The sequence below is a fragment of the Fundulus heteroclitus genome, chromosome 2 (assembly GCF_011125445.2).
Source record: "Fundulus heteroclitus isolate FHET01 chromosome 2, MU-UCD_Fhet_4.1, whole genome shotgun sequence".
NCBI classification, from domain to species: Eukaryota; Metazoa; Chordata; class Actinopteri; order Cyprinodontiformes; family Fundulidae; genus Fundulus; species Fundulus heteroclitus.
In genome coordinates this window covers 17,683,920-17,710,544 of record NC_046362.1, presented here as the reverse complement: position 1 = coordinate 17,710,544, position 26,625 = coordinate 17,683,920, and the positions used below count along the sequence as shown (strand labels likewise).

The 26,625-nt window shown below is 39.5% G+C and overlaps 1 protein-coding gene across 4 annotated transcripts in view; it reads left to right on the top strand.

Annotated features, from left to right (window-relative positions):
* scaper (S-phase cyclin A-associated protein in the ER) overlaps positions 1-26,625 on the top strand; it is an 89,498-nt gene that overhangs the window by 43,370 nt on the left and 19,503 nt on the right. For all 4 annotated transcript variants that reach the window (XM_021320944.2, XM_021320945.2, XM_036149795.1 and 1 more), the window contains 5 exons: positions 109-174; positions 986-1,112; positions 9,404-9,519; positions 20,805-20,928; positions 26,313-26,542. In XM_021320944.2, coding sequence (XP_021176619.2) covers positions 109-174; positions 986-1,112; positions 9,404-9,519; positions 20,805-20,928; positions 26,313-26,542 — 663 coding nt within the window. The remainder of the gene's footprint in view (positions 1-108; positions 175-985; positions 1,113-9,403; positions 9,520-20,804; positions 20,929-26,312; positions 26,543-26,625) is intronic.

Genomic DNA, 26,625 nt, shown 5'->3' with positions numbered 1-26,625 from the left:
TTCTCACTTGTGTCCCACTTTGATCCTCGGCTTCCTTTACTGACAGCCCATGGTCTTTTTTTTTTTTCATGGGGTTTAAAGAAACTTTCTTACTTCTCATTTTTGCAGAGCGAAGGAATATGAGACTTCATTGGAGACAAAGAATCTGGTCCCTGACTCCCCATACAAAGCCAAGTGAGTAACCCTGACTATTCACGTCATTAAAACTAGATGGTTTTTCAAAATTATTTTTATTATACTTAAATAGCTATGCAGTTTGTTACAAGACTTCCTTGAGACTTATTAAGACTTATTTTAGGAATAATTTGTACTTGTTTTCATAACGCCATTTCTTTTTGCTATAAGACCAGTTGCTTCTTTTTATTTCTATAATCAACATTAAGAACTATTTACTTACTAAAAAAATATTTCTTTAATGTGTTGAAATGTTTTTCTTGTTTATGTGTTATTTTTCCTTCTAAAAATCTTATATTAATTGGTTTAATTTGCTTTTATTTTTTAATTTCATTCGTTTTTGTAATTTTAATGCTACTTTTTTCTAAATATTATCTCTTGTTATATTTGTTTATTCTGCATTAATGCCTATATTGTTTTTATGATTTCTTTGTATAAATGTAAATACATGTCATTTATTTTAAGATATATTTTAGTCATTATTATTATTATTATTATTATTATTATTATTATTATTATTATTAGGAGTTTTGACTTAAAAACAAGTCATTTTTACTGCATAATTAATATAGGATAAATTGTCTCTTTTTATAGTAATGAACTTGCAAATGGTCACACTTATTTGCACCTATAGCCTGAGTTTTATTTTTTGATTTTTTAGTTATTACATATTTAGTTTAAGTAAATTTTCTGCAGTTGATCAATTAATCCAGTAGTTAGTTTTAGGTCTGATGGTTGTAGTTAAACTTGATCTGAACAGAATAGTTTGAGCAAATCTGTAATACATTTCCCTCCATTTCTTTCTGTTCAGACTGCAGCGTTTGGTAAAAGATCTGCTGAAGCAGCTGCAGGGCCAAGATAGTGGACAGGGATCCAACAACAAAGCATCTGGACTGGACAGAACTCTGGGAGAAATCTCCCGCATCTTAGAGAAGCAGGTACGTAAACAAGTCATTCACACTTAGACACAGTATATGAAACAGTTTTTGGCAGTGGCGGTTCTAGACCAAATTTACCAGGGGACCAAGGTGGGGCAAGTGTTTTTGTTTTTTGTTTTCATAGGGGCACAGAACAAGATAATTAAACAATGAAATAGCAATATTTAATGGTTTAATGAGACACTTGTGGCTCTGGAACTGCAGGTTTCAGGCCCCTGATCTAGCAGATGAAAACTGTGATCCCAGCTCAATACGGCTGAAGCTAAACGTAAAACACCTTAATTTTTAAATCCTTGTTAGAGTAAAACTGCATTGGTAAAAAATAAAATTGTTCAAAGTGACCAATAGTTTCTTCGCCAGTGTATATAATCGTAACAAGTGTATTTAATGTTATGTCTTTAGTACAGGGCCCAGGACCATTTCTACAGGGGCACTGGCCCCTATTGGGCCCTATCTAGAACCGCCCCCGAGTTTAGATACATGGTTTGTGTTTTTGATCTGGTTTTGTGCTGAACAAGGTTGCCTGTTTTGTTTTGGATTTTATTTATTGCCATTGTCTTTTTGGTGAGTATTTCTGTTTTTGTTAAAATTTCTTTTCCCTTTTTACAGTTACAAGCTACTTCACCCTTGGTCATTTCCCTTACAGTGTGTAGATTAAATAAAGGTCAAATTTGTTCTTTTGACTGGAGGTGAACAGAACAAAGACATTTCATTCTAGACACCGACTAGAGGATAGAACTCCTGTGAAGTCTGCATAGGTCCACCCTTGTGCAACATTGGTTTATAATGTTTGTCGGACAGCACACAGAAAAATATTCTTCAAAGAGAATGTGTCAAAAACAGGCTGCAAGAACCTGAAGATGTCATTCTGTTCTTATCCTGGAAGAGAGAACAAATTCTTCTGTTCTAGTAGAGTATGTAAAGGCCCTTAGTGTGTTTTCATTGTTCACATGTTACAAATACAGTATCTTCCAGGCACAAGAGCAAATTATGTCTTTTGTTTACACGTCTGTAAATTAAGTTTATCAATCAAATAATTTATTAAGACAGAGTGAATTGCTCACTGCTGTAAATTATATCTATATAAACGTTAAATGAAACATCTGCTCCAGAAGGGTTTTTTGTTTCCATTAGCGGCCTCCATGCTTATGATGAAGGAAATATACAGCCCACTTCCTATAACGAGGTATAAATTTAATGCCATGTTGTGGTTTGAACCTTCACAACAGCCCTCTGTGCATGCCTCTGGGTGTCAGGATGGAGACATTATACTCCTCCGACAGTAACGACTGGGGCGGCTGGAAGGGCCATTACCAAATTTCCCCAGAGAGGTAAAGAAAGAGGTGGCGAAGGTGGGTGGCAGAGCATCCTGTAAGAATTGAGGAGGAGACAAGCATGATATGAGCAGCACACAAGCTGTTGCTACATGAGGACTCCTCCCCTCAGCACAAAAACTCCCAGTGGGAGGTCAGGGTTCAGTGGGCCACGGGGTTCCATTCAACAGTAGAGTCGCAGCAAAGAAGCAGATCAAGCCTCTCTCTGCTTGTGTTTGCTTTGTCTTTTACCTCAGTTTAAAGCAGATTTTTAACACTTTTGGAAAGTTTTACTTTAACACCTACCTTCGCAGATATTCATCCATTGTTCGGTAGAACTGTGATTCAGACATGAGGTAGATTGGGGATCACTTTCCCCTCTAATCTTTTGACAAATTCAAATAAATAGTCTCTCTGTCAGCATCGCTATCTGGCCCAAGAGTCACTTCAAGTTGAAGCCATTTAGATTATTTGACCTAACAAGCATCTCTCATGTCATACTTACCTAGAGATTTGTTTTTTCTCTTCCATATCTGATTCGGTCTCCACTTTCTTAGCTAATTCCTTAGACAGCATTCAACCCTCCTATCCTGCACCGTTGTTTGTGCCGTCTCCCTCCCCCTTTACGTCTGAGGCTACATCTAGTTTCTGACCCAAGTCTGGTTCTCCCTCTGTGCCTCTGAAAGGTTTGTTTAATGTCAAACCGGGCTTTTTTTTTTTTTTTTACTTAGAATGATTGAGAGAAGCAGTTTTCTTAATGTGCTGCCATTTTTGGGTGTAAACCTACCTTATTATTGACCATGCTTATTTACTTATAGCCCAAATGTTTACTACAACTTCTAGATCAATTCTGCATAAATAAGAGAAACGTGCATGACAAGTTGGAAACCTTGAGGAATGTGGTTCTTTAAGGTCCAGTGACTGCTGACTGTATTTACATTTTCATTTGGTTCTTGTCAAAGCCTGGTTCAGCTGACTGGAGGAGCGGATGGAGGTTGTCACAGGGGCTGTGGGGGGAGGTGAAGGACAGAAGGGTGAGACAATGGCGTTACTTGGTTGGGCCTCTGGCTGACTGATAAAGGCAGTCCAGTTCAGCGATGTCCAAATTAAACTTTGACAAATGAAATCCAGGTATATAGAGCTTTAAAAAAACGTTATAGTTTCAAAACTGCTTCCCGATAAAAAAGGCCAGAGTAACCAGAGTTCTTCATTTGAGGCTGTTGTTGCAGCATTGGGGAGCAAAGCAGACCTCAGCCCTGCTCAACAACATACATTGTAAGCACAGAATATTGAAATGGACAACTCCACTGTTAGCTCGATCACATGTTGTATTTTATACACCAGAGTTTACACTTGAAAATTTATCTCTGAAAATAGTTTGTCCTGCAACATTGTGGTGTGCAGATGGCCTGACCCACTTTATAAAAATGTGATTCATATGTCCTGAGGGTCAGCTGGCTGGGGAAAAAAAGGGCAATATTCCTGTTGCTTATAAGAAAGACTAACTTGGCTGTTTGGAGAAATATTCAGTAGCTAAAAGCAGAGACCGACGTGGTGTGGAAACTAACCAAACCCATCAGTTCTATCATGGACAGGTCGCCAGTCCATCACAGAGACACAGAAGACCGACAACCATGGATGCACACCCTCATACCTAAAGACAGTAGAAGAGGGGTGGGCAAACATTTTGGACCAGGGGGCCACATTGACTTTTAAAAAGCTGGTGGGCCTTGAACCCCATGTGTCTGAGTCCCATGTAGGTCGCAAGGATGGCTCGCCCCAGCCACCCTCTCCTCCAGTATCTTCAGGCAATAAGTGTGGAAAGACAGTGAGGAGTGGTCTAGGCTCATAGCAGGCATCCTTACTGCGAGGGGCTGTCTCTGCGTGGAGGTGTGAAATTCATTGCTCACAATCCATTTTGATTCCTGCCCCATGTCACATGCTGAAAATTCAATCTGAATTCTATTTTTCTCATCATGGCTTTAATGGCACAACAATTCCAATTAAGCTTAGTCAGATCATCATATTCCGATTGGCTTGTTTACATGACTCATTTTATTCTGATTGGCTCTTTTATTCCGTTTACTTTTGTCCATGTGAACGTAGCTATTGATGTACCAATATTCATTTGGCTGGGTTAAGAACCTCAAAAGTCTGTATATGTGGGCATGGTTTCAACCATACCTGATTTAGAGAGAACAATTAACCTCAGTCATATTTTTGGACTGTGGGAGAAAGCCAGAGTACCTGTAGAGAACTGACACATATAACAGGTGAACATGCAACTCCATATAGAAAGACCCCAGGTTGGGATTGAAACCCAGGATCTTCCTGGAGAAGGCAGAAGTGTTGCCCTGATACCATGTTTTAGATTTAAATTTTGTGTAAATATTGCAAAACCATAGCATTTTTATCCAGGTTTATGGTACAATGAGAATCTAATGCTGCCACATCTCTAGTCCCAACTGCAGTTGAAATTGTTTATATTTTTATTTTAAGCTTATTTAACCACAGCACGTCTATCAGAGAGATAGCATCATGACCACTCTACAAATTCTGACAGGTCCCCAAAGCAGAGTAAAATCTTTGAAGCTGCTTGTATCGGTTACAACTGAAGGACATCTGTGATCAGTTGTCAGTTTCATTGCATGTTCAATTTTGATTGTTTAAAACTCGACAAAAAACATAATGTGAAGACAGAGAAAATATCCATTAGTTGAATCAAATGTTGTACCCTATTCATGAATTTCCCCTATGGGGATTAATAAAGTATTTATAATTTACACAGAAGTTTACACTTGAAGATTGAGCTTTAGAAGTATTTATTCCTGCAGCGTTATGGTATACAGATGGCCTGGTCCGCTTTATAGTGATGTGATTCAAATGTGCAGAGGGTCATCTGTACATATGCTACTTTTCACTGTAGCAGTAAAGGGGTGTGCTCCTGACTTTACATCACTGATTAAAGTTAAAGTCTGTCAATTATGAAGTCTGCCCTTTTGTTGTCCATCTGTTTGTGGTGCTGCATAACTGAGACTGTGTCCTCCTCTTAGCAGTAATTAAAGTTCCTGGTAGGAGGAGACTACAGTGAGCAATTTAGCTGGACTGCTGGGTTGCAGACAATGTTTCAGGAATCACCAGCTGCCTGGGCATTCCCTTCAGCTAGGATAACAATTGTCTGGACAATAATTGGACGAGACTACCCCTGTTGTATAATTCAGGAGCTAATTCTCACTCTTGTGTTGATGCTTTGCTCTTGGGGAAATTGTCTAAGCTGTTACTATGCTTTCTGCTAGGTTAACAGATAGGTCAGAGCCTCAATTGTTGTGTACCTTTGGGAAAACAACTCTTAATTTTAATAATATTTTAACCATAATGACAAAAGAAATATGATGTTTTTGCTATTAATATTATATTTATATTCTTGATCTCAGCTCACATTTATTTTTTGGGTGGTGCTCATAAACTGTTTAAAACATGGACAATGTCAAACATTAGTTGTTGACTGTATTATTGAAGCAAGGCTCAAAATTCTGGCTGAGTGATAACCTTTTGTAAAAACCCAAAAGAATCATGGTTAAAAACTAAACATTTAGATGGTTGTACAATACCATATTGTTTCTTTTGTTTGAAAACAGAAAGGAATAATTTTTTCTAAATGCTGTTATGCCAAGATATGAATATGGATTATAACAGTAATATTGTTATGACATCTATTTTGTTGACTAAACAATTGGTCCATTGACTAAACTGATCCTATGTGATTCACTGTCGGCATTTTGCTTTTCTTGGGGGATTTATTTATTTATTTATTAGTGGATTTTTTTTCTAGCGTGCAACGCGTCCTGGGACTTCTACCCACATCCCTACCTCCTGCCGACCACGCCACAGTTTACAGATTGTGGCCTATTTGTTGATTTGAAAAATCGGCCATAAGAAACCCATTGCCTTGGCGCACAACATTTGCCGTACGTTTAAGTGAATACAGGCGGTTCGCATGCGAGAAGAAAAATGGAGGAAAATTATCACCGCTGTGATGTTTACCCCGCTCAAAGTTGACCTGAACTAGAGCAGAGCTGAATGATAGCTGTGAACAGTCCTTCACTACACAAGAAAATGGAGGTCGGACTCGGCTGACTTTAGCACATCCAACAGTAAACCTGCTGCTGCACATAGTGTTGGTAAGATCAGGGTCGGTGCTAGCCATTTGGGGGCCCTAAGCATAAATGTTGCGTGGTGCCCTCCACGTAAAAATGAACAATAATACAGGATTTGTCTGTGTGTTTGTCTTTATTTACAAAATAACTTCTCAATATAAAAATTTTGAAAACAGTTGCAATAAGTAGAAGGAGAAATTAAAATCCTGAAAAAAACATTAAACTAATTTTCTATCAGTAATGATGCTCAAGATAACGATTTTACCTGTCAAGGAAGAATATTAAAAAAGACAATAGATTAAGTGGGATTAAAATGAGAAGTCAAATAAAAAACAACAAATGAAACGAAACCATGGGGAGCTTAATACAAAACAAGGACTCATCCTATAAAGCTCTCTTACAATAAGAATTATTTTTCTTGTCCTATTTTTGCATGTATTTGATGAAAATCATTCCAGAGAAAACTGAACAATGTGATCATGAAAGGTTTTCTTTTCAGATTTGCTCTTCAGAGTAAATCATTTTGAATTGGGGCTGAACAGGCTTAACATGGGATCTAGTGTCATGTCTTTGTTTTTGCATTCATTATTTTTGATGTTTTTCATTTGTTCAAAGAAGTTTACTGTTGCTTTAGTGAAAAACTGCACGTGAAATATTGCTTGCTACTTTTTGTCTACAACGGTAAAAAAAAAAAAAGTTGCTTTTGCAAGGTTTTTTCAACATTGCTGGTGCCAACTTTTTTCCATTCATCAGTTCGTGACTTTGTTGAAGTATCACCTGTAGATGAGGTAATGTTTCTTATTGCCTGTCATCAAACGAGGCTAAAATCCAAATCTTTACTAGGCTCATGAAATAAAATATCTATGTAAACAGGAGTTATGCTCAATTTATCTGACTGAAGTTAACAATCAGGTTCTATTTTGAGTAAAACTGCAGTGCGAGCTCCTCTTCAAAAAAGGATTTGACTGTCACAACTCCCCCCCCCCCCCCAATAAATAGTTTATGCTCAAATTTAGCTTGTACAAATGCATTGTCAACATATTTCTTTTAAATATGCCGTCTTTTGTCTGCAGAAAACTGTACAGCCTCAACTCTACTCAACAAGTTCCCCATTCTAATACTCTGGCACACGTGTTCACAGACAGCAGAAATAAACCAAAGACTATGTTCAGTTGCTATGTTGGTTTAGAGCTAAGCTCCCCATCCTCACTCTTATGTCATCACAGCTGAGATGCCTGTCAGCGGGACAGGGAAGGAACAATCAAGCAAGAAACTCTATTCTACTTCTTGCTGGAGTCACCGGGACTGTGCAGATCCCAGTTAGCTCCTTTAATACCATTTGATAAGATGCCATGAAAGAGCTGCGTTTTCTCATTTTGCCTGGAAGCTTTTAGGTAGGTGTGTTGATGGGAGGGTTAGTGGTGGGGTTAAGCCACGCTCAGTGACTGAGACCTAATTGATTAGACATGGAAACTGCTGGTAATGTACATAAAGGAAGTCACAATAAGGTCTTACCCAAACATTGCTTCAATTCTTAAGGCAGCATTTGAGTCATTTCCCATTATGTTTAAGTGAAGAAGTCTTTAGCATGTTTAATGTTTTTTGTCAGAGGGGCCTATTACATACTCACCGATCATTTATGGTGTGCACCGGAATTGAGGAGTAGTTTCCTAAGCAGCAGGCACACATGACAGATGAAGAGCTTATCTGTAATTTGGGAGAGCACCACTCTCCCAATGTGTTTGGGCTTGTTAGAAATATCCCATCTGTGGAACAAAAGCACCATGAAGTGGATGGATTTTAGTGTTGACACGACGCTAAGGAACCTCGTAAGGTGAAGGGGTGACGGCTGGTGGAACACATCAACCTGTAGCTGTGTGAGGGTGGCCCTCCATCAGCGGTTCTATGCCAGTTCCTGTCGTCTCTGTCAGCTCAGATACAAACATGCCTGGTAGACAGGTCTCGTGTCCTCCTGGCTTTGTGCTTTGCACTATATGAAGTTGGTTTCTAACTGCAGAAGTTTCATTCATGCCGTTCCTACGTTTTTAAATGTCCTCTGCCTCCTACAGATGTTGCTGCACAGTGCCAGTCTGTTGGTAGAAGGAAGGCTCCTAAGTCTTTGCCTTTCTATCAGCAAAGGCAAATTTGAATGCATGGAATTATTTACTGTGACAAAAAACACAAAAATAGGTAATTATAGAAGTCGTAGGAATAATTATACATATATATGAGATTAATTTATTGTGTTAAAAGTTGTTTATTGTTAAGATTGTAGTATTTTTACACGTCAGACCATCCAGAAAAACTGCGAGAGAAGCTTATTGTGAAAGAGTGTGAAGCTCAATGGATCTAGAGTTAGGAGGGAAACGCGCATTACAGTTGTCCCAGTGGATGCTGACACAGCAGGTGAGGTAAGCTATAAGCAGAGTTCTCTCAGCGGATCCTCCAGGGCCTTTGTGCTCTAAATGGGTTCCAGTATGCAGATTTCTCCAGTTGCCCGGTTCTTTTATTACCAGACTGACATTTTCTCACTTTCACTTGGTCTGTTGTCATCTGCTGAGACCACCCTGGTGCTAGCTAGAGCCTGCAGACCATTTGCCTTTAACTGAAACTTGATTGTTGTGGGGCGGAGTCAGGCTGTGCACTTTTGAGATTAAACAGGAATACTTGAGGGACCACTTTGTTTCAGATTTCAGTCCCTCGCCTCCGTAGTAGAGGGAAAAGTTTCCCTTCCCACTGAGAGCTTTGTAATTCCCTGTCCAACCAGCTTTTTCGCTGTCCCCCCACTAACTGTAACTCTTTCTGTCTCTTGGCTCAACAGAATAACGCGGACCAAGTGGCCTTCCAAGTGGGCGGTGGCCTAAGTGCTTTGGAGCAAATTTTGCAGGTCATCACTGCCGTTACCACACCCACTGCAGTCCCACGTATTCCTCACAAGTGAGTACTGTCACTAAACTTGCCATTATTATCTTTTGTCACCCACCATCTCCAGTTACAGTGAGAGGTTGTAGGCGTATATGTCACAATGTGACGTTTCAGTGTCAAGCCAGCAGGGTGAGCTGTCTCTTTAGCCTGTAGTCCTGTTGGACTTTTTTTATTCGTGGAAAACTCAACATTGATTCTGTTTTATCTTTTTAGAAGTGGTTCATCTCTGTAATATTTATTTATATAAATATTTATTTTCTAAATTAAACTTTGTTGATCAGGAAATTGTCAGGATATTTTTATGGTCAATACTGTCTGTGAGACCCTACCAGATTAGTTAATTTAGTTTTTGTCATTGTTTCCCAAAAATAACGAGTAGCTGCAGGTCATCATGTCTTAAATGTGTGTTGTTGAGCTGCTTTGTTTAGAGTACATTTGCATAAATTATTAGATTTATTAGAAACAATGCTTAAGAAACAAACTTATTGGGTTATATCTTAAGGCAATATCTAGTTATTGGGGAAGAAAAAGGTAAGCACAGATTCAAAAGAATTAAAGATTCCTCTTCGGCCTCGTACAGATGCATAATAGTTTTTGTTTGGTGTTTTTAGTGATCAATGTAGTTTAATATAAGATAAGAATTCCTTTAATATCCTGCAATGGGGAAATTCGGGTGTGACAGTGGCAAACACACACAATTGTTAGTAATTCAGAAAGAAAAAAAAAAAAAGAATACAAGAAAAGTAAACGTTTTAATCTAAATTTAGTTTTAAAGAAAAAAACACCAAGAGTAGAATATAAGGGTAACTATCAGACTAAATATTGATCATAGGAAAAATAAAGTTATTTTAGTAGTGGAAGAAAAATAACTCCAGCTTATTTATGTAACACGGGGTAATAAAATGTTCAATATTTCCATACATACAATTCTATAAGCTTATACATTATGCATATGTATCATAGTCCAGCAGTATCCCAGCTAAGGCGTGTGCAAGTTACCTTAGTATCTGGGTGCAGCGTAAACAGTTTATGGTTTGATCATGACCTGCGCAACAATTTGTATGATTTAAACAGATATTATGTTTGTGGGGAGCGGCTAAGATTGTACAGTCTGACTGCAGCCAGGAGGAACGACCGACTGAAGCGCTCCTTAGAGCATTTGGGATTCATCCCCCCCTTTTTTTTTTGTAGTAACGAAGCTGCCTCTCTTATGGTCTTTCTTTCTTTTTTTTTTTTTTTTTTTGACTGCATTGTGATTCTGATCTCACCAGCCCCGCGTCATTTTCTTTTTGAATTTACTCAAAAACAGTCAGTTAATCTCCACTGAACTACTCCATTACTGCAGTTTGTTGCAATAAATCATCGGAAGATGCATTCGTGTATAACGGCGTCGCCCTTTTAAGGAATATGGAGCAGTTAAATTACTGTTATTGATGTATATTTGTGTTATTCTCCCAAAACATAAAGGCACATGTGTCCCATCTATTATATAGAGTATGGAGTATTTTTCAGTTGGAATCTGAATGGCCTGCTGTAGATAACCTCAACGAGGCTTCTGTGCTCACAAGTGAGACTCTGTAATGGACTCGAATGGCCTTGCTCTCCCATTCATTAGCATTTACTGGTCTCTCTGTCTCTGCTAATGGACAAATGCTTCTTATATTTATAAGGCTTTTAAAGGACATGGCATATGTATTGATTTTTTTTTTTCTCTCCCATTTTTTTTTGGAGCCTCTCAATCTCAGTGGTTGCAATATGAAGGAATTTCACGCTAACTTTTGTATTTGAAGAAACAGGACTTTTAGCAGAGCCTTTCTTCCCGCACAAAAATTGTTTGCAGTACATCCGTGCATGGCATTCTCTCTTGAAAAACAATAGATTTTTCTTTGTTAGTAATACTTCTGTTTGCTTTAGTGCCATAACGTATGCACCCATTTTCTTCTTACATTTCAAGCAAAGGCAGATTTTGCCTGCTGCTAAATTGGTTATTCACTGATCTGCTGGAAATGTTTAAAATTATGACTCTTTTAAAGAATCTGTAACAAGTGTAGAGCAATTCCATCCCAGTTTGACCCCTCTATTGCTTCGGTTTTTGAGCAAGACCCATCTAATGTAGTCCCCATGCCTAAAACAACTATTTCTTTTTAAGTAAAGCTACTGCAGATGATAATCTGTGTTTTAAACTCCAACTTCACAGATTATTTCTAAATTCTGAAAAACCATTGAATGAATCTTTTCCTTAAATATAAGCCATTTTTAATAAATCGTAAAAGTTGTTTAAAAGAAACAGAAAGTATCATAAAATAGTTTAGGTTTGGCTAAATGCTTTAGCTTTTTAGCTACGAATTGGAAGTCTCAAAACGGATAAAAACAATAGCATTCTTAGCCTGCTGTGGTGTGCATCTGTATTTCCTACATTGCTTGCAAAAAGTTTCTTTTTTTCACTCCATCGCAGTTTTTTTCCTATGTGATCATCAAAATGCTGCATTGCTAAAGACTTAGGTGTTTAGAGCTTCTTTAGCCAAAGGAAGTCATGCTTAATGAGCTAATTTCTACGTAGTGCTTTGTGGGATCAACTTCTTCTATATGGAGAATATTCTGATGTTTTAATATAGTCAGGTCGTGCCGCAAGATCTGCCTACACTTGCATTAACTTTGTATTTTTCATTAGTGATCTTGAAGAACTGCGGAACATCGGGTCAGCTTGTAGACGTGCTTTTAGCCACATAATAAACAACACTGTCATGAGCTGTACCTTCTTTTTTTAATGTAGAAAAGGTGCAATTTTTCTTGTTTGTATTTAAACATCTTTTCAGTTTTCGTTCATATATTCAGTCCTAATTCTTTTTAAACAGACTTTATTGGCTTGTTTACCCTGGAAAGCAGGACAGGTCAGAATTTCCCATTGTGTCACTTAGTTCAGTGGGACTCATGACACGATTCAACACAAGGACGCTGCCTGGCTGTCTGCTTATCACAATCTATCATCTGGATTGCTGCGAGACCTAATGGGCTGCTATACAGGCGCTAGTCCCAGAGTGTGCTACATTATCTGTTTACAGAGATGCTGCCATATTGATCACCTCCTCCCACCAGATAAGCAGAGTGATTTACAGAAAAAGGCAGCTGCCGAGATGCTCACGCCGTATCTCTCCCCGGGGAGACTGATTCCATCTTGTTAGCATTACATTAATGAGCTAATTCCTCTACAAGGCTGCGCTAATGTTCTGGTGTAACCCTGTGGTCGCTGGGGAGTCCAGATGGGAGTTTATGCAGCTCAACTGATGAGCTAACTTCCGGCAAAAGATACAAGAACATTGCAAACAGGTCTGAAGAATCTTTAGATACTGGTCCAGTAATTCTACCAATTCATTACATTTGCATTGTAATTATTTTGCTCTATAAATTACATACCAGTATGTAGTTGAACTACATAAAAAAAGACCTTTCCATCTATTCATCGCATTCTTTAAATTATGGGTGGGTACCGACGGAATCCTGCTGGTACTACCGGGTACTGATTCACGTAAAATCAAACTGTACCATGTTTTGGTACCTAAACGCACCACTGTGACACTGAGGGAATGGAAGAGTGGGCGATTTTCCATGCCGACCATAAACGCAGCATAGCACGCACAAGAGCGTGATGACGTCAGTAGCTTTTGGTCCAGTCAACAAAGCAAGCATGGCTCTGCTTTTCAACATGCGCTGCAGATTACGTTGCTGCAATATTCGTGACTTGAAGTGCGAGGCCTTCTATTCTGAGGAAGCACCTGTTCACTGCTGCCAATTTAGTGAATTTCTTGCTATATTTAGCGACTTTTCAGACCCAGCCAAGCACCTTTTTTCAAAAATGTGACTAGCGACAAATATAGCAATTTTTTTTGAGAGCGGCAACTGCTGCTGAGCTCCTTCCCACAAGCGCTATCTCACATATAGCTGATGCATTACCATATGTTTTTAATATAGTTTATTCTCTGAAACTAGCTCTATAACAATTTCCTAAATTTTATTCACACACAGCTTCAATCCCTAATTCACCTTGTTCACTCTGTGCCTCTGATTAACTGTTGTTTTGGTAAAAAATAGTTTTATATGCTGTGGATTCAGGCAGTTTGTTAAAATTCATAAATGATTTAATAAGGTTCATTTCTAAATCCAAACAAGTTTTTATGTTAAAAAATAAATATGTTTTTTTTAATAGACATTAACACAAAATTAAGTACCGGTATCAATTCCCAGGTACCAGGTATTGGTTCAAATATGAAAGGTACCCATCTCTACTTTTAATACTAATGCACAGGAATGTAACATCATCCAGACAAGATTCTGTGGTTTACACTCATCCACATGCCAGCGCTCGCTCATTTAGGGATAAAGACGTTCTCATCCTGGATAGAGAAGAACGTCTGTTTGAAAGGGGAGTAAAGGCGGCCAGTTTTGTGTAGAGAAACTGCCCGTCAAACAGGGGTGGAGGCCTTCGGGTCCAATAGACCCCTTGCATCTGACGTCACAGTCACGTGATCGGGGGTGCGCGCCTCCATCTTGGTGGGCAGGCTAGCCTGACAGCCCGTCTACTACATGACAAAACGGGTGATTTAGAGCGTACTTTTAGTTAGTTTATTTCTGGAATCTAAACAATGCCTACGACTTGTTGTGCTCCCGGTTGCACACAGAGGCATTCCAAATCGTTGGATGTACGTTTCTGTCGTTTACCGAAGGAGAAAGGACGAAGAAAGAAATGGATATTTTCAATGAAAAGAGCGCAGGCAGACACTCCCAATGGACTGGAGGAGAGGGGGGGGGGGGCGCATCATACTACGAGAGAATTTGCAGTCTACACTTCATCTCCGGTAAATACAACTTAATTCTGCTCTAGTCATTGTTCTACTTAAATAGCGGCGGAGGGGAGGTAGCGATCCCTACACGGCCCGGAGAAGCCGCTGTTGCTGCTGTAGCGCCGCTGTCTGGAGCAGAAGCCTGCTCCAGACAGCGGCCCGTGTAGCGCCGCTGTCTGGAGCAGAAGCCTGCTTCAGACAGCGGCGCTACACGGGCCGCTTCTCCGGCCCGTGTAGCGCCGCTGTCTGCTGCTTCAGACAGCGGCGGCTACGGCGGCTGCTATGGCGATCGTAACACGGGCCGGAGAGCCGCTGTTGCTGCACCCGCTTCCTGCTGCTTCAGACAGCGGCGGCTCTCCGGCCAGTGTAACGATCGCCACCTCCCCTCCGCCCGTTCACGGGAGCTAGTATGTCTGTGTTTACGCTGCAATGTCGCCGACACCCCCACCCATTTTAACAAGACAAAAACACCAAAATAATCCGTAGTGAGTGATTTTTTTTAACCTACCGGGCGGGTCTTCCTCTCTGCTTTGTGCTGTTACACAAACATGTCTGAACATCCATCCATCCATTTTCTGACCGCTTAATCCCTCATGGCGTCGCGGGCGTTGCTGGAGCCTTTTTCCTGATATAAAATAATTGCAGCCGTCCAGTGGTTTCATGGCTTTCGTGCTCTCTTGTCCATACTGGCCTGCGTGTTTATAAAGCAGCTGTGTCGCGGTACGAAACCCTTGGCCAGCATTTCACAGACTCGCTCCGTCCCTTCAGGCTTTTGCTGTGTGGATCTGGCAATCTGATACCATCAACCATCAACTTACTCTTAGAACGATCTTGTGATACGTTATCTAAAGAAGAAAAATACGTGGAGAACTCGTCATTTTGTCAAATGGCGTGCCAACCAATATGGCCGCCACGCAATGGATTCTGGGTAACGGAGTCACGTGGTTGCAAGGGGTCTATTGTCCCCCCCTTATAATGCCGTTATTGCGAATATGCCCCACCCCCTGGTATCAATAAGTGATGGTCAGAGCACTAACGATCGTTGGTTAGCCTGATGGTCCTCTTTTACATGTGAGCAACCAGTTTCTATTGCCGCTGTTAAACTAGTTGATCCACTACGAAGAAGTATTTCTTATGTGTCTTCAGACTGAAGAAGTCTCTTGGAGAAAAAATGGGACATTTCAACAAAGGACACAGCAAGAGGACCTACTCAATTTATTTTATTTTATTTGTTGTTTTTTGACTGACGATTAAAGTATTTTCTTACAGTGATGGCTTTTTAGCTTCATATGCTTTGCCTGGCAAGCTTTAAAAACAAACCAAAAAAACTAGGAATTTCTCTAACAAAAAGTGAACCATAAACTTCATTTTATGGTGTCTTGGGCTTATTCTAAATTGACAATAAGAGTGAGCTGTGAGCTCTAACACACGTGTTAACCCAATTTGTATTTCTTTTACCATCTCGCCTGACCTGGTGTATCCTGTGAAATCAGACCTGCTACCTGTGGTGTTATTTCAGGATGTTTTCTACCATTTGTAAGAGTCTGTGTGCGTTTTGTCTGTGCGCATACTCGTGTGAATGGCGCTGTGTGATGGCTCATCAGATTTCTCCTCCTTCATACCTGGCCAGAGTGGCACAACAGCCAGAGTTGATGTCTTGGAAGCTCTCAGGGTATCGGAGAGATCGGCAGCAGAATCAAATTAAATGTCATTTAGATGGTAGTGAATGAGAGGATTGTTTGACAGCACAAGGAAATGGATTTGCTCCTCACCTTTTATTTTGGCTTAGGGTTCTTTTTCTTCCCCTGTTTAAGAGGCGGGGGCTCAACCTGATCTGGACGTTAGTCAGATTTCGACAGCGCGGCTCCCGTCAGGCTTGACTGCACACATAGGAAATGCTCAGAAAAGGGTGAGGAATTTGAAACTCGGGTTAAGGAGAGCAGATCTCTGGGTTGATAACTCCAACAGTGACAAAAAAAAAAACCTAAAGAGCCTTTTACATGATTGTTGTCAGCTAAGCATAGATTTTGTCATTTAACTTAATAAATAAACACAGTGACACAGCTCCAAGCCATCGTATCTGCTCTGGAAGTTTTTACTTTTGACTTTTTGACTTTTACCAGAGAAATAAAGTGAAACTAAAGATTATCAATCAATATTAGGAGCACTTTGAATATTAGCATTTTAAATTCGAAGATCAGTTGAGCCCCTAATCCCGCAGTAAACCTTATCATGTTTGGGCCTGTGGGTCAGCAGGTTTGAAGCCCAGGGGGCTCCAGAAGGGATAGACAGGATCAGGTGTGCTTTATTCCTTTACCTCTTGGCCTCATTTCTTTATAGACCTAAAGAGATTTACAGGTAAACTTGTATGCCCTGGCAATGAGAGGTTAACCACTCGATGTTAACTGGGCAGTTTATAGTGTTTTAATTATTTCTGCCTTTTTGCTCCTGGATAACTTTTTTTTTATTTGCATTAAATCCACCTCTTAAGGTTTGACTACTATTTTAGCTTCTAATGCTGCTTTATGAGACGGAGATGAGACAGTTAGTGGTTATGGTAATTTTTGAAACCTATTAAACATAATCACTGTGTAATACGAAATGCATTGTGGTGTGGGTTGAGAAATGGCCTGCTTAGATTGACTGGCACACAGTAGTCTCCAACATATTTCTGTGCAACATGAGAATTGGTGGTGTGGCACTTAACCAAATTGTTCCTCAAAAGAGCTGTCAATGGGAGGGGGGCTTCAGTCTGTGAGATTCCCAGAGAGGTTGTACTATCAAGTGTCACGCTCATCAAGCACAATTAGGTGGGAGGAAACCAAAGACAGATCACTGTAGTGGTCTATTGTACAAGTTGGTGTAAGGAAATGAATCAAACATGCGTTTGACAGCCTTTTCAGTTGTCCAGAATTGACCATAGCGACAACTTTATTAGCTGGGCTTGCAAAGTTACTGCATGCTCATTACCTGATGCTGGTAGCTCAGTCTGTTTTACCAGACATCAAGTCATTTATTTAGAGGGAGCTTGGAAAGTCTGGAAAGTCCGAGAAATGCAGCTATATACGCTAATCTCTAAAAGTAATTGAACTGGTAAGCCACAATTGTTATCACTTCTGCCTGTACCATGGCTTTTTCTACCTGACACTACGTGAGAACTGGGATAAATTCTTGTTTTCCAGTCGGGTCCAGCTTAGAACTTAAATACACCAAATTTTCATGTAACCGAGCATTTTTGCCAAGCATGAAGAGTTACTTTACCTTTAAAAATCAAAGGAAATTCTCTCCATAAGAGGCCAAATGATGGTTGGCATCTTTTTTTTTAAACCGGAAGCAAAGGTTTCTTCATGAAAGACTATTATAAAGAGGAACTAATTAAAAACTTTTTAAATAGAGACACCAATAAACCCAAATATTAGTAGTGACCCTTTGATCTGAACGGACCTCTTTTCCTTCGTCTAACGGTCAGCAACTGAAAAGTATGAAAGTTTTGTTCCTGTTTATTAAATGAGCAAAGATGAAACTTCTCGTTTTTCAAGCTTTGAACAACAAACTGCATTTTCTTTGATAAACTTTGTTTTGATGTTATTAAAAATAGACTATAGGTTATCCACACTGGATAATACTGTAAATTTTCTAAAGATTTAAATTTATTACCTTTTAAGTGAAGCACACTTTGTTTTTCATGGTCAGGGTTTATTTTTTATTTTGTTCTTTTTTTTTTTTTTTGGGGGGGGGGGGGGGGGGGGGTATATTGAAATGCTAAATTAAAACAAAGTTTGCACCAATGAATTTATGTATGTCCTGTGCAATACCCAGAAAAGAAAATTGTAATCGGCCAAAATCCAAAATATTTCGATAGATTTTAAATCAAACCAGGATTGAATTTCCATCAATAAAACACCTGTCCTGTAGCTATATTGTATAGTAACACATTATAACCCTCTAGCACACAAAATGTTTCCTCTATTAATATACTAAACCAGGCAATCGATTTGTACAGTAAAAGTCTTTTTAAGTGACAATTATTTGGGCAGTAAAACTTTTTATAAACCTGACAATCACAGGTTTAATTTACAAATTGTGATGTTATAAAACGTACAGTTTTGTGTAGGTTTGCTTGTTAGGTATCACTATCCAGGCATACTGATGCACAGCTCCTCGGGGTTCTTGCCAGCGTGTTTCAGCATAACGGGTCATTACGATCAAAGTTTTCAAAATTGCGTTGAAATTGGACCTCTCATTTCTTTATGAGCATAACGGTCTGTATGACACGGATGTTCAGTACGACACGGACGTTTAAGAGTACAATAGAAAAGCACAGCTATAAACCTTGCAGACAATGTAAGCTAATGCTAGCAGTTATTAGCCCTCATCAAGCTGCAATAGGCAACGCTCCGCTGCGGAAATTCATTCACAGTAGCAGTGAAACGACACACAAGCCTTTCATCCTCTCTACAGGTGGTGTGCAGCCTGTCAACTGACTGAAAAAATGTAATTTTTTTATGTCTCATACTGGAAATATTTGTAAACAAGGTGTTGAAACTAAAGAAGCGTCAGGTAACGCTGTTTAAAAAGCAGAGTTGGCAAGCTGTGAGCCTTTTGGCTGGAGGTTATCAATAAAGCAGGAAGATTATGTTATACATCTTTTTCAGTCTTTAAATACTGTGAAACCGGGCTATTTTTACTCAAATGTAATAATAAACTACCCGGTGTTTAGTACTCACTAATCAGAGCACATAACACTGCAAGAAGGAATGTTTGTTTCATAAAGCACCACAGTTGAATAAAAAAAAAATCTAACTCTACATTTAGTTGAAAAGAGCAGCATTCAGAGTTAATTAGTTCCTCAGTCATTCTTTGAAAGATCCATAACTTAACTCCTTATGAACAGCTTAAGACAAACATTTGGCAAATGGAGTCTGAGTCTCAGTGTAACCTGAATGCTATTGACCAACGTGAACTTTATCTGGCCGTTTTAAAACACTTCTTTGCCAGTAATTAAGCCGGTCCTGCCTTGCCATTTAATCTGTGATAGATAGAAGATAACCCCGCTATTGTGCTCTACTTTACTCAACAAGTGCATAATCAAATACTACAATAGTGACTCGAGACACCCAAAGTAACTCCTGTCCTTTAGAGGAATGCTTATGGGTTGCTCTGGCTGCTCTCATAGGCTGTGTGAGGCGTGTAATTATACTAGAGTATTGTGAAAAAGTATTTGAGTTGTCGTCTTTCTATTTGCATTCAAGCTTATCTCTGTCATGCCTTCACTCAACAATCAGAGTCTCTGAGAGTCTGAAAGCTGTAAGGCTGCGCACAAAGCTAAGTCGGTTTGGCTTCTCATGTTACCTTCCCTCTTGTTACACATAGCCTGCTCTATTTTTTTCTGTCACTATTTCCAAAGTGTGTTATTTAATAAACTCTTATTACATCTGCCACACAGAAGTGTGACAATTCGTAAGCTAATCTTTATTTAGTTTTTCTTTCTTATGCTTTATTGTTGTCACGTGTTAAGCTTTCCTGTCTGATGTGGACAATGTGCAAACACTCAAAATATTGTGATTCTCACATTAACACCACATTCTGTGTCGGGCAGCTTAGCACTCCTATGTCAATAACAAAACTTCCCCCTCCCCCCCAAAAAAAGGCGTCTTATCTGCCCACAAGAAACGCAAAGCAAAGAATAGCAGAAGGAACTGGCAGACTCCAGTGAACCCTGGTTTTGTGTATTTTCCTCTGAGATGCCAACGTGGTTTGACTGAAAACGCGCAGCAGATGTGAAGGTTCGGTACATATCAAAATGTTTACCAGTTGAAGTAAACACGGCCTACTTTAGGCACCGAAGAGGGGGATTCCTTTCTTCCCGCAAGCAGATAGGACATGCCATTTCTCTAATGGCTAAAATATACAGTTGTCAGAAAATATTAACTGATGAAACGGGGCATGGGGGAGTAGCAGTCACCGAGGAATGATTGGTCAGTTATCTGAAGCATTAATCTTCTCTACAGCTTGTTGTAGAGCAGACAAAATACAGAGGCTGCTGCCTGGGGGCTGCCTGGCTGCTGTTGGGAGCTGCTAAGAGAAATAGTTTTATCTCTCCGGCGGAAATGCTGCACCAGCTCTGCCAAGATGGGACTGAGATAGAACTCAGCACCTCCAGAGGTGGCTACGGAGGGGAGTCTCCACATTAAGTAGCTGATATGAGTGTTTTATTCCTCAGATCTGCTTCCATTCTTGCACCGTCAGTGAGATATTCTTCTGACAACTGAAGATAAAGTACACCCTTAAGAAAGCCCAATTGAAGAAGAGTAAGTTTGGTTCCCTGAAGCCTGCAGTTAGTCTTTCTGGTTCCCAGGTCACATTTAGGACTTATTGCTGGTGTGTTATTGAAAGAATTGCAACGGGAGTTTTGTTTTAAACTTGTGATTGATAATGACTTGTCTTCTCTCTTGTTAGATCTCTCTGTGCTGCTATAAATACCTACTATCTGGCATGCGTCTCCTGCAACTTCAACTGCAGTTATGTGCTCTTTAGCAAGAAAATTGTCTTCCTTGTGGACCTGCTGCTACACCAACTAACAGTAAGTCAAGAAATAAATTGTATGGTATGCAGACTCGCATCATTTCATTGTTTTAGTCAGTGTAGTAATGGTTCTAAGATTAATTATTTGTTGATAAAAACGTATAATGCATTTACTAGTTATTTTTTTCCCCCTCACAGCAATTTTGTCAAAATGTCACCTTTGCTATGAAGTGTTAAAATGTATAGAATATGGTTTTGCATTTCCTTTCTAAAAAGAGGAATAATCTGCCTTTACAGAATCTTTTGAATTCTCTAAAAACTTTCAATATTAACTATGATTATAAAATTGAGTTAGGTGCATTGATTGACCACCGTAACGTCCTAAATATTGGCTCATGATTTGTACACTGATATCAAAATGAGCTGTGCAAACCGCAAATACCAGACCGCAGAACATTAACTAGTCTTGAAAGTGACTTGAATACAAATAAATGTTAAATTACAAAATGCACATTTTATTTACTTCCACTTCTCAGTAGAGTAAAAAAAACATGTCCATTTGGAACATACCTTATTATCCACCTCATTACGTTGGTTATATCTTGTGACAGGGTGCCGTGTAAATTCAAACTAGCTAAATTCATTTGACACATTTGAGCTTTTTTATTGATAATACATATTTCTATGGTATTTAATCCTCTAAGCGATAAGTTTTCAGAACCGTTAAGTTTTTCCAGAGGAGTTTAAAACAGGAGGGGGAGGGCATTGGAGGTGGCTGAGCGCCGCTGAGATTTGGATTAGAGAAAGAAGATAAATACAGAGAGAAAAACGGCAAAAACACACAAAATGCTTACACCTTTGGTGTCCCTCTCTGTATACTGCCACCCCCAACACTTAAATTAAATTTCTCCCCCTTTTAGTCAAGCAATCCTTTGTAATTGCAATATATTACTCATTGATGCTGTGACAACGGTTGTTGTATATCTTGCGATGCTTTACCCAAAAATTAAATTCCACCCCCAGTACAGACTAAACTAAAATAAACAAAATAAAAATGAAACATCCAGGAATGGAAGAATATGTAAAATGAGCCTCATTGACCAATCCTTGCATACATAACCTGTTAATTGATGCGATCAATTTTTAGAAATACTTTTTATGGTTACTTCTATCTTAATCACAATGAGTACAATTAGTATCACAAAATACAATTGAATAACGTTGTTGTGCATTGTTTAGCAGTACAGTTAAAGTAGTGAATAATGTGGTAAATTAACCTTTATGATAATTATGAAATTTTATTTTTAAGCAATATCTGTAAGGCTTAGACTTTATGCAGGGAGAGATTTATTGCCAAAAGACACATACATTTTTTTCTAAACATATAATTGGAATTCTTAATATTTTTTTTTTTATTCATAGTTAAAATTGTGATACAAAGGTGCTAATACAGGGTGACAGCACTAGAAGGCTTATGATGTACTGCAGCAAACAGCTCAGTTAGGTGACATTTTCCATCTGACATTTAGTCATTCCTGGAATCCCCTGACAGACACGTGTTTGTGACATTGTACCATTTTTTTTTGCTGTTTTGGGAGTTAAAACCTAACAATTCTTAACATATTTGCAGCCAGCATCTTCAGGTCTCAGGTCAAAAAAATACAGATTTTAGTAACTGACTCTATACCTGTAATAAAGCTTATTTTTTAGCCTTTTGTTTGAAAGAAATTTTTGTTAACAAGTGAAAAAAATATTGACTGAAATACCAGAGAGCAAAATCGGCAAACTAATTTTACAGTAATGTTTAACTTAGTTATTACCGTAAGTTATTTTTTTTTTTTTTTTTGTAATGTACTTTTGAATTATTGCATTTGGGTTTTTGTTGGCGTCATTCAAAGTGCCCTAGTGTTAACAAAAAGGGAAAGAAGACAGAAAGTCTTGAGTCCCACTGTTGCCTCCTGACAGAGAGTATGTGAGTGCTCAGTCAGAAAAGCCAGGCAGGCTGCGTTGCGGCGACTTGTCGGCCCATATCCTTCAGCACTCTGTTAGTAAGACTGTAAACATCGGCTCACTCCAAACATCCAACAGTGGCGGCTCTGCACTGGCAACGCAGACAGGACAAGGCACAGCCACAGGGTTTGCGGCGCATGCATGAACTCTACTGGGGCTTCCTTTTTTTTTTTTTTCAGTCCAGTTCCAATCCAAAGCAGTCGTATTTCCTCGGGGCACAGAGGGAGAGGTTAGCCTCTATACTCCAGTTTATATAAAACACATCCCAGCAGCTGCTCTGCTGATGGACATCTCCAGCAGCACTGTGGGAGACGAACAAACGCTTCTTCTTTTTCAGCGTAAATTGAGCTCACTACTTACGCTTGCTTCCACTGTCCTTCATGGGGCGTTGTGATAAAGTTTACAAAAATGAACATTAACGTAGGCTTTGTTACTGGATCCATAGACATGCATACATTTGAGAGCACGTCTCATTTTGGTATGCGTGTGTTTGCAATTGAGTGCAGCAGTGGGGGTTGGACTGCCATGCGAGCGTGCCCTCATTTAATTAGATTTGTGGAGAATGTCGGTGGATTTACCTATGCTGTCAGCATTCACCCAGGCTGTTGGAGCAAATGGGAATGTTTTACCTTCGCTAGGTTTCACAAAAGCAGAGGCACTATATTTCAAACGTGGACCTCCGCTTATGTGTTACACATGATGCTTGGAATGCAGATGAGAAGGACGGCCGTCCGACTAGTTCGTCTAATTCTTCTCAAAGGCTTTCTTTTTAAATTGGGCAGGATGTAGGCGGTTTAGATAAAATCTTTATTTACACCAGCCTTCTGTGGCCAAGGAAATTTACTGCTTTATTGCAGTCGTTATCAGCTAATTATGGGTTTGCCTAAGGTGATTATTAATAAACCCGTTAAGGTGTTTATTTATCATGATACAAGTGTGGAAGTACTTGTATCAAGAGATGCTCAGAGAAAACATCTAGTGACTGTAATCAGACGTTTGACCGACGCTAAAACAGTGATCACCCCATGTGAAACTAAAAATAGGTTCTTCTTCCAACCACATTGACAGCAGCAGTCTTCAGTGTGGGAGGAGGAATCAAAGTTGGGGTGTGTGAATGAAGTGAGAGGAGGCCCAAACGCTTTAAGAAGAATTTAGGTAAAAGGGTATTTTCCACGGAGGCATGTTGTCTGTTCATTCAGGCTGCCTGAATAGAGAGTTTGATTTTAGCAGATAACAGGAGACTGAACAAGAGTCGGATCCTGTCTGTCCTGGGACACAGTTGATTAGGAACCCTGTTGCTCTTTTGGACATTTCAAAGTAAAGTGCCACTTACTCTACAGGATAGGCTGTTATGACTGAGCAAAATTGCAACAATACTACATGGCAATTTTATCACAATTCTCCAACATAAAAAGGCCAAATTACTTAAGATTTTAATTAGTTTTGCTATATTTTGCAAAGTACAACTGCCATTTAATAAATTGGAAAACTTGTCTTGCCGTGTCTCAACCTGTTTTGCCTTTTTGTCTTGATAAGTTTCCTGAGTTTGTTTAGCTACATCAAATAAATGATTGAATCTAACATATAAAAACAAATGCAAGCTTTTTCCTCTAAACTGTTAAGTTGGACACAGCTGTTATTTTGAAATGATGTAATTGAAAAAAAAAAGTATTTTGTTGTAGTCCAGGTTATATTTAAAGCTGTACTTGAAAACTGGAAAAACAATTTAAAGGATGTTTGCGGTAATTCTTTTTCAATGTTTTTCATTTTTAGAATCCTCTGTCCCATAACTTGTTGTTGTACAATATATCCAATCACAATATAATGTGTACAATGTCACAATCAGAATGGATGGATTAAATACAAGATTTGGCACCCTGTTATATTTTAGGCACTATGCATTAAACATACTATATTTGGCCAGTTGGATGGGCTTTTACTGTTACTTTCAGTGATGTCATGCAGATGCCAGTGATGGAGGTCATAAAGCAAAGTGTCAGGGTGCGTTCACACCAAACGCGATTCCTGCTAAACTTGCTGTTGCTGTGACTCTTTGCATACAAAAATAGTGACAACAGCCTCACCGCGTCATCAAATAGGTGGAGCTTCAATCCGCTTGTCTGTTCACCTGAACAGGGCGGACCAGGATGTTATTGAACGGGTCACGGTGCTGTGTTTAATGTGGAAAGCTGAAGAACGGCTCCGGCATCCCTGCAGGTTCACCAGATCCTCCAGAGATGCTCCCAGTTCAGGGAGTCCAGGAGCTACAGCTGGATCGTGGTCGCTTCCCGCGGCGCTTCCGTCTGTCCAGGATCCGAAACTCTTATCCCGCTACAGGGACATATGACCTGTAAAAAAGAAGTAAGGATAGCGAGAGGTCAGAGCAAAAGGGCAGGCAGAGAGAGCACGGACGCAGATCGGCGGCTGGCCGTGTCCCGCTATGGAGCTCAGACAGGAGCAGCAGCGCAAGGGCGAGAAAAGAGATCACCAGAGCTGGCTGCAGACGCAGCGGCTGGCCAGAACCTGTTGTGGAGCTACAAGAGGAGGACGAATCATGGTTGATTTAACAGTCCGCTTAAGGGCTAAATTAAAACGGCTTTTGTCAAAGCCACCCACAAACCTCTAAAGAACATTCCTTCGCTCATCCCTTTAACATGAATTTCTTCCATTTTGATTGAACAAAGCTTTGTCTCTGCTGCGCACCTTCACCGTATGTCACAACAACCAGTTCAGATTTTTGAACTCTTGCGAATGTAATTGCGGGGTTCCACTTTGCTCTCACTCCACTCACCGCGCCAATCGCGTCGCTCTAATCGTGGGCCGCTACACCACTCCTAACCCCACCTTTTGCATGGTTATAATATGTAAATCACCCGCTCAGGCCGCCTCATTTGCATTCGTGTGAGGGCACCATCAGTGGTGGGAACATTATGACGATAGAAAACAAGTTGTGAGTTTAGCACAACATGGAACAGTAGTGTCGTCCTTGTAGATTTCCATTCATTCAAAGAGAGAAAACTTTAACATTTTGGACTGTTTTTTCAGAAATCTTTGTTTTATTTAACTAGCAACATTATTGTTAAACGTTATTATTCATCCATGAAGTTGAAATTTGCATTTTGTTGGTATACATCCTTGTTTTAGAGTAATTTAAATTGACTAAAGTTTGTATCATTAGGTAAAAGCTTTACAGTATCACTGAACAGAAATTGACGATATCCCTGTTTTGGCCAAAAACTAAAAGCTTATAAAATTGCTTTTTGCTATAACTGAGTGACTTCTATAAAAGCAACCAATAGTTTGGTCAGTTACACAAATCTGTCTAAGCTGACATTAGTTGTTTTTGTAATATAATTGATAACCCGGAGATATTAATTTGATTTTAGTGATGAGCAAATACTCGTTATTCATACCTTTTCCTCTGTCTGTCAGCTCTACGTTCCAGACGAAGACAAGTCCATCTTTGGCCGCAGCATAAACAAACAGGTCTTCGAAGGCTTCACAACAGGCCTGCTTCAGACCATTGCCTCCATCTTGAATTCCCCGTATCTCTGCGCTGATGATTCGGCAATGCCCGGAGAGCTTTGGGTTTTGTTCTCAGAGTCAAAGGCCAAGATCTCTGTTGGAGAGGTCCACAGCACTCGTGCCCAAGATCTAATCAGGTATTTTCTTTCCATATTCAACTAATTTCTCCTCCTCCTACATGGTACCTTTTTCTTATTCCAAAAACCGCTTTATCTTCTTT